The sequence below is a fragment of the Nicotiana tomentosiformis genome, chromosome 9 (genome assembly GCF_000390325.3).
Source record: "Nicotiana tomentosiformis chromosome 9, ASM39032v3, whole genome shotgun sequence".
Taxonomy (NCBI): Eukaryota; Viridiplantae; Streptophyta; class Magnoliopsida; order Solanales; family Solanaceae; genus Nicotiana; species Nicotiana tomentosiformis.
In genome coordinates, this window is record NC_090820.1 from 81,998,739 (window position 1) to 82,007,126 (window position 8,388).

The 8,388-nt window shown below is 35.0% G+C and overlaps 1 protein-coding gene across 2 annotated transcripts; it reads right to left on the reverse strand.

The window, feature by feature from the left end:
• Window positions 1-346: 346 nt before the first annotated feature.
• LOC104118443 (methylesterase 10-like) lies at window positions 347-3,708 on the reverse strand. 2 transcript variants are annotated; one of them, XM_009629672.4, is made up of 3 exons: window positions 3,233-3,703; window positions 2,195-2,332; window positions 347-763 (listed from the first exon to the last, which is right to left on the reverse strand). In XM_009629672.4, the coding sequence occupies exons 1-3, from the start codon at window positions 3,599-3,601 to the stop codon at window positions 482-484; spliced, it is 789 nt and encodes a 262-aa protein (XP_009627967.1). In that variant the 5' UTR covers window positions 3,602-3,703; the 3' UTR covers window positions 347-481. The 2 variants fall into 2 exon arrangements, with proteins under 2 accessions (XP_009627967.1, XP_070041771.1); XM_070185670.1 differs by lacking the exon at window positions 2,195-2,332 and having other exon boundaries at window positions 3,233-3,708.
• Between the last annotated feature and the right edge of the window lie 4,680 nt (window positions 3,709-8,388).

Consider the following 8,388-nt stretch of genomic DNA (forward strand, 5'->3'; position numbering starts at 1 on the left):
TCCATACTCGTCCCGCCTAACCTGGGCTCTGATACCCGTTGTTGGGCTCAACCAGTCCAAAGACACTCTTAACATAGTGTGATATTGTCCGCTTTGGGCTAAGCCCGCACGGTTTTCCCCAAAATGCCTCGCACCATTAAGAGATCCCTACACCTTACATGTAGGCTCCCAATCTTTTCAGCTACCAATGTGGGACTTTTGTTCACACATCCAATACTCAAAATATACTGCATCATCAGCAAGAAAATACAATCATACTATTTTCTCATTCTCTTTTTTTAGCAAGAAGGAAAATTAATATATAATCTATATACTTTAATTACAATAAAGGCATTGAAGACCTATATGAGGAATGATACATTTTTTTTTTCATTGAGCTAATTAAATATGATCAACATTTATTTAATTTTTGGAACTTACTTTTTGAAAAAGAAAATTTAAAACTTTATACTCACTATAAGGGTATTTAAAAAAAGTTAATTCAATGATAATTGTCAGCAATTTCCTGCAGACAGAGAGAAAGCTTCTTAGGTTGGGATATCATGACCATATGGCCAGCTTTGGCAATGGATTTGACTTCATTTGGAGGGCTCTTCTGAATATTATATATTTGGAATTCTTCTTCCATGATTGAATCATCTTGGCACAACACGTAAACTCTTCTCACCGACCCATATTTCTCTTGTGTCAGCAGCCCTTCCTTTGACATATCTTCTGTGAAAAACTTACCTGGTCTTATCAACATTTTTGCCAATTCCAAGTCCTGAGTTGACAAAATAGCAAGTCTCTCAAGAAAATTTTAAATTTTTAGCTACATGCAACCTTTAAAATTTCAGAAATTACACTGATATCTTCTTCATATACTGGTATATAAATAGCTACTTCCTCCGTCCAGACTTTATGTGACAATGACACAATTCGTAGTACAGGCTTAAAAATATCTAATTTTCGATGTGACTTCGGACTTAAAATCTTCGAATTCTTTAAAATAAAATTTATATATTTAAAAATATATATAAAGTTCTATAAGTCACAATAATTAACATTTTAAAATATTTAAAAAGCATATAAAAAAATTACTACCAAAGAAAAACTTTTTTAACTTTTTAAATAGTAATTGTGTCACATAAAATGAGAGAAGTAAAAGGTTTTACAGAAAGAAAGAAAGAACAGTTTAATTCTTCCTAACCATTTGTTTTATTTTTAGTTTGAGACATCAACAGCATTTAAAAGATTGATTAAAGATACATATGATCTGAAAAATTATTTGGGTTCGATCGAACTCGTAAGTCGTAACCGACACTCTAGCTTCGTCCTTCGTATAATGCATGCAATTACAAGAAGCTGACCCGGCTCCATGAGTTTGTCAATAGTAGCAAATTCAGCATTAATAAATTCTTAGCATTTGAGGGGTGTCTCTCTTTGCCTGATTAGTGAATGTCAATTTCTCAAAACATTGTCGTACGTAGTTAGTATCGGTCGTTAGATTCCCACTTCTCTATCAGTTGTACGAGGGGTCAGTTTCGTTGGGAAATAAGTTGTCCCATAATTAATTATATCGAGATTAGTTATCGTGGAATTTGTTATTTTATCCTCTTATAGGGATTAAAAAACACTACAATCTCGGAATAACTAATCTCAGGAATAATTATACCACGATTTTATTCCAACAAACATGGGATAAGCTCATCTCAAATTTAATCCCGGAATTAATTATCTCTTATCCCTCATACCAAACGGGCCATAGGAGTAATAACAGCGACACGTTTTTTGTTGCAATGCATCATATAGTCATCGATAGGTTATTCTCGTATATGTTTAATATATGTGCATTAATAGTACAAATTAATTTTACTACATCAATTAAACTAACATGATGATATGAGTTAAATTTAAAAGAAAGTAGTGAGGATTCATATAGTCGATTTTCAATTCGATTGGGACTGAGACTTTGTTATTATCGTTGTACCAATTAAAATAGCATACAAGAAAATGTAATTATCTATAATAAGTCTAATGTGATAATTTAGAAAATAAAATAAATGGAATACTTTCACAGAAAAAATTATTGATAGCGTATTTTTTTTTATATTATTATTTTAGTATAAAAGTTAAATCAAGTTAAGAAGGACAGGCATTAAATCCTTAAAATTAAAGCAAATGCATGTACATAGTAGACAATTAAGAAAATAACCTCTGTTTGGCAATGTTTGTAAAGGTTAGCTTGCATGTATTGTGAGCCAAAAATAGCTGATGTTGGTGGATTTTCCATTCCTTGGTCGAATGTCAAATGACAATCTATGAGTGACTCCATTGAAGTCCTCCTAAAGAACTGCAATGTAACCCCAAAAATTTGGCGAAAAACAAAATCAACAATATTTCATTCATCAATTATAAAGCAAGAAAAGAATATGCATGAAATTTCCCTAGAAAAGATAGACATGTAAAATAATCTTGAATAAGAAGTGTATTTTAAATGTTGTAACAAATTACTCTTTTCACTTTTTTCGATTACTAGTCTCATTGATGGTTATCTATAACTACCTTCTTTTGACATGATAGACTGTAAAACAATAGACATGTAAAATGCCTCTTGAATAAGAAATGTAGTTTAACATGTAAAAAGTTACTGTCTTATTTTTCATATTACTTCCACTTATTGTAGGTTATTTGAAACTATTCTTACGTGATCTAATAGTATAAAAACTTTATACTATATAGAAATTAAAAATATTATTAGGTGGATCCGCCCATAAGGAATATTAGATGGCCCGCGATCCTATTATTAATTATTCCTCCGCGTAAGACTCTAGAGCTATCCTATATTTTATTTTATTTTTTCAAACCCCCGTACGATCTATAGTGTTTTCACACTTCCCTCCAGCGTGACTCGAACTCAGGACCCAACGGTCGTGGGTGGAGTTACTTTGACCATCTGAGCAAGCCTCAATTGTCTAGAGCTATCCTATATAAAAACACCGTTAAGGTATTTACGAAGAGGCTTTCCATCATAATAGAACGGCTAAAGTTCAAAGGAATTTTTTGCATCTAGGAGATTTTTAAGCTGTGAACAAAGGGAATCATTTGCTTCATGAGAATTCCCCACTGCCAGTGACACAAGTGATTGCTGCAAATCCATTTTCGCTAAGAATAAAACACTAAGTCTCCTAAACTAATATTTACATTTTATAATAGTACTACAAGGTTTAAACTCAAAATGAATGCAAAATACCTCTTGAATAAGAAGTGCAGGTGGATCTTTATGATTGGGCATATAAGCAGTAATGAAAACTGCTGCTGAGATTTTCTGAGGGAAAGCTTCCATTGCAAGAGAAATGCAAAGGCCCCCATAACTATGACCCACCAAAATAACCTTTTCATCATGAGGCAAAGAGACCATAAAATCTATCAATGGCTTAACGTAATCTGATATCGAAACAATTTCTTTGAGTTGTTTCATATTAACCCCAGAAGCACCAAGGTCTAAAGAAGAAACTTTGTGATCAGCCTTTTGCAAAAGGTTGACAAGTTTGTACCAGCACCAAGCGCCAAGGCAAAATCCATGAACTAGAACGAAATGCTTCTTCAAAATTTTCTCCATATTGTAACTTCTTAATTGAGGAACGTTTAGTAGTGTCACGGAGAGGAGAAAAAGCTTCTTAAAAGCAAGACAACAAAGACTTAACTAAAGGCGGGACATAATGAAAGAGAAAGATCCATAAAGATAATATTTATATTAGTTGAAAATATATTTTATTCTTGATAGAGAACTTTTAATATTATTATAATATTAGAATTATAATTGAGCTGGAGAAGTGAGGATATATATAGCTAGTCACCCAAACTTATAAGACTAAAATATATTCTCTCCGTTTATGTGGCAATATTTTATATTTAGTCTGTTTCAAAAAATAATAATAATTTGTTCGTAATTGTTAATAATTTAACTTTAAACTTTTATTTTTATCTGTAATGAGATAATTTATAATCACCAAAATATCTACGGTTTATTTGATATCATACCATAAGTTTCAAAAGTTATTTGTTTTTAAAATTTCATACCTATTCAAACTTTGACACGTAAAGTAGAAGAAGCAACAAAGGAGGTTATTCAAATGGTCAGTATCCCATTTACAACTTTAGGGTCTTGGGTTCGTCATCAAAGAAAATAAAAAAGAGTAGAAAAAGCCGTTATTGTTGTTGGCGAGTATTCTAGGCTCATTAGAAAACACGCCTTTGTGGTCCAAGCCATTTAAAGGAGTAATGGTCCTATACACACGTACTCGGTCACGTATTCATACCAGACAAACGAGAGATAAGGTTGAGAGTCTAATAGACTTCCAACTGCCTCGAATTCTTGGATTAACTAACAAGATTCCTAGCTAGAAAAAGATTTGATTGAAACTAAAAAGAGTTTTTAAATTGTGTTAGAAAAAATATTTTTTAAAGTTAAAATTGTGTTTAAACATGTATTTTATTTGAAGAAAAGTTAAAGTTTTATGAGTGAAAGAAAATTTTTTATCCAAAAACTACCCTAAACTAAGTTTTTGAGAACTTGGAAATTATTGAAATATTTTTTTTTCAAAACATGATCATATTTCATAAACAAACAATATTTTTAAATTTTTTCTTAAAAAAATAAAACAAAAATTTATGGCCAAATAGGAGCCTAATCTTCTCCGAAGCAATCTCCTTACTTTTTAATTACTCTATCCTTACGTTAGGCTTAATTTCCATATTATTTTCAATGTTGTATTTGAGTAATTCTGGATACTAGGTGTCACACCCCTTTTCTACCCCCAAATGATAAATGTGTTATGCATTATGGATGGTGGGTTAAAGAGTTTCTCCAATTAAGTGACAAACTTGAATAGAGATTATTTTATTTAAAGAGTCGCCACTTGGAATTGATTTTTTGGGTGTTCCAAATCATCTTTTGTTTGAATCCCTAGTCAAAGGAAGATTTGACTCTTTTATTATTGGTCTGCAAAACAATATCCGGGTAAGGAATTCTGTTGATCGGGGAGAAGGTGTAAGGCATTCCCCGAGTCCCGTGGTTCTAGCACGGTCGCTTTATTGACTACAACTTGGCTTGAATTAATTTTGGATAAACTGTAATTTATTGGTTTCCATGTTTTATCTATCGACTTTTAAAATATGGAATTATCTTTGAAACGAATCATATGTATGAATCCGTTTTGTTTATTGTGCCAAAATCATGTCATGCGAACATTTTACACAATCACGACAATAAATTAATCGCGCCTAAAGCATCCTACGAATATTCATGAATGATTTTTCCTAAACTAATTTGAGAGCATCAAGTAGATTAATTACAAAAAAAAAAATGGAGGCTAGCTTCTAGATTGCCATGCAAATGGGCTAACTCTAAAAATGGATCAACAACATGACATATGGAAATGGGCTTGGCATAATTTCAGCTTATAGGCCCAAAATTTCTTTCCCTTCAAGGTTAAACCCATAATCAATATAAAAAGCCCGAACCTTAAACGTATTCCTAGCAACTTTCTTGCTTCCCAGATATTTGCATTAGAACAAAAACGTCCTTGCATAAGAAATCAAAGCTAATAAACCAATCAGCATTTCAATAAAGAAAATCAAAGGAAACAGTAGTATAGTCTCGTGTAGTCACTAAACAAAACATATACATGAAAAGAAAAAAAGAAGAAGGCAATAACTCAAAGTAGTAAAACAGAACAAAAGAACAAAATTGGAGATAGATTGAACACTAACCCAAACAACAAAGTAAGGAAACATGATAATTATTAGAACAAAGTAGTAAAAGAATAGAAAGAACAGACCTTTGGTATAAATCAACGAAATTGGAATTACAAGAGGTTAAACAACTCGACGATTCTTGACCGGTGCTTTCGCCGGCGGAGACGGACGGAACCGGCAACTCGAAACCTCAATGGCGACCGCAAACTCCACTTCGACCCCCCTGTTTACATTCAAAGTGGGGCTGTTCGGGGGTGCTTTAATGGCTGTTTCGAGCTGAATTTTGGGTGAGTCTTAGGTGGCTTTTCAAGGTGGTTAATGGTCCGCTTTCAGCTGGATTTTGGGACTGATTTTCGCTGAAGTTTATGGAGTTGTTTTGGGACTGTTTTTGTCCTGTTTTAGGTGCTGATTTTGCTATGTTTTAAGAGTGATTTCAGGTTCGTTTTTTGAGTGCTTTTGGGTAGTTGTGGACTGTTTTTGAAGTTTTTTTTTATGGCTGTTTTTAGCAGCATTTTTGGCTGTGATTTTCGAGCTGAAATTTCAGCTTTTTATGGCTGAAAACGAGCTGGAGGTGGGTGGCTTTTTCAGCTGCATTTGTGGCTGTTTTGGATGGGTTTTGGTGTGTTTTTGCTGTTGGGTTTTCTGCTGATTTTCTGGTCGGTTTGAGGGCTGTTTTTGCTTTCTCTTTTGAGCCGAAAATAGGGGCTGGTTTTGTGAGTGAGAGATAAAGTGTGGGGGACAAAGCATGGGGGACAAGAAAAAGTGGAGTGGGGACACGTGTGGAGGACAAAGAGTGGTGACACGCGTGGAAAGATGTGAGCGAGAAATATTCAAGCACATTAAAAAATTAGGTGCTCACAGCATGCCCCTCTTTGCTTGGAAACATTAAAAGTTTTCAGACAAAGATAAAGTGAGCCATGTGACTAAGTTTTGACCATATCGTTATTCAAAAGAGGAATAAAATAAAAGAAAAAGGTGCAACCGAGTCTTGATTTTGGATAGCTTACATATCCCCCGGTTATAAGGGAATCAGGACGCGTGTAGTTCAAGGAAAGTGATGGAATGATCAGTTGGAGAGTCGAGTGAGGTTCCGTCGAGGCTTCGGTCTGTGGTCTTGCTATTACATCAAAATTGAAAGAAACTAAACAAGCCTATCAACTATGAGTTATAAGATTCCTGTTATAAGTCTTTTGAAGCTTGATCTTGAAACTTGACCGGTTGTTCATGCCAACTCTGATCTGAACCTTGATGCTTGCTAGCTGTAGGTGCTAGTTCATTCTTCTACGGCTTCTTTTGAGCAAAACGGAAAATGTGAAGCTCGTAACTTCAGCCGTGTCTTGAGCAGTCGATATTCCTTTCCATCTGCTTCTGCATTTGGATTCACTTCTTTTCCTTTTCTTTTCTTTATTATGGATTGAGACTTCTTCTTTTGTTCAGCTCGAACCATATGCCTCGAGGTAAAACCTGCTCAGACATCACAACAAACAAACGAACAAAATTTTTCTTCCCCAGTTTTCACTAGAAAAATTTTGTGAGTTATTGTAACAAAATTCTAAACTACTTCTTTATTGAAAGAAATAAAAGAAAAGGAATAGTGTACCCTGAAAAGGTCATGATCCCAAAAGAATGTCTCAACTAAGTATTGGTGTACCTTATGTTGGGAAAATATGGCAAGGTAATGGGATACCCTATATTGGCAATGATATCAGAGAGTGGTGTACCATGCATTTAAGCTCAAATCAACTGGGAAATGAAGTATCCTATGTTGGATAACACAGCTAGGGATTGGTGTAGCCTATATCGGTAAGGAGATCGGGGATTGGTGTACCCTATACTGAAAAGAAAATGTAACCAGGGGTTGGTGCCCTGTATTACTAAAAAGGAAATATAACCAGGGGTTGGTGCCCTATAGTACTAAGAAGGAAATGTAACCAGGGATTGGCGCCCTGTATTACTGAAAAGCAAATGTAACCAGGGGTTGGCGCCCTGTATTACTAAAAAGAAAATATAACCAAGGGTTGGCGCCCTGTATTACTGAAAAGGAAAATGTAACCAGGGGTTGGCGCCCTGTATTACTGAAAAAGAAATGTAACCAGGGGTTTGCGCCCTGTGTTACTGAAAAGGAAATGTAACTAGGGGTTGGCGCCGTGTATTACTGAAAAAATGATGAATCCCCGGGGAGAAAAGGGTCTACCTGGGTTAAACTATGAAAAGAAAACCTGGGCGAATAGTACTTCTACTCGGAATATGAGTTGTATCCCCCTAGGCGAAAAGTTTCTACCCGAGTTAAACTAATGTAAAACAACATGAGCGAAGAGTACTTCTACCTGGAACTATGAGCTGGATTCCCCTAGGCGAAAAAGGTTCTACCTGGGTTAAGCTACGTAAAACAACCTGAGCGAAGAGTACTTCTACCCGGAACTATGAGCTGGATCCCCCTAGGTGAAAATGTTCTACCTGGGTTAAGCTAAGTAAAACAACCTGAGCGAAGAGTACTTCTACCCGGAACTATGAGCTGGATCCCCCTAAGTGAAAATGTTCAACCTGGGTTGAGCTACGTAAAACAACCTGGGCGAAGAGTACTTCTACCCGGAACTATGAACTGGATCCCCCTAGGAGAAAAGGTTCTACCTGGGTTAAGCTACGAAA

Bases quoted from the DNA above. Each gene is read 5' to 3' on its own strand.
- LOC104118443 (XM_009629672.4), bottom strand. From the start codon at position 3,601: ATGGAGAAAATTTTGAAGAAGCATTTCGTTCTAGTTCATGGATTTTGC. The intron at 2,333-3,232 runs GTATTTTGCATT...GTTACATTGCAG, and splicing joins CTGCACTTCTTATTCAAGAG to TTCTTTAGGAGGACTTCAAT. The intron at 764-2,194 runs GTTATTTTCTTA...TTGTCAACTCAG, and splicing joins ACAAACATTGCCAAACAGAG to GACTTGGAATTGGCAAAAAT.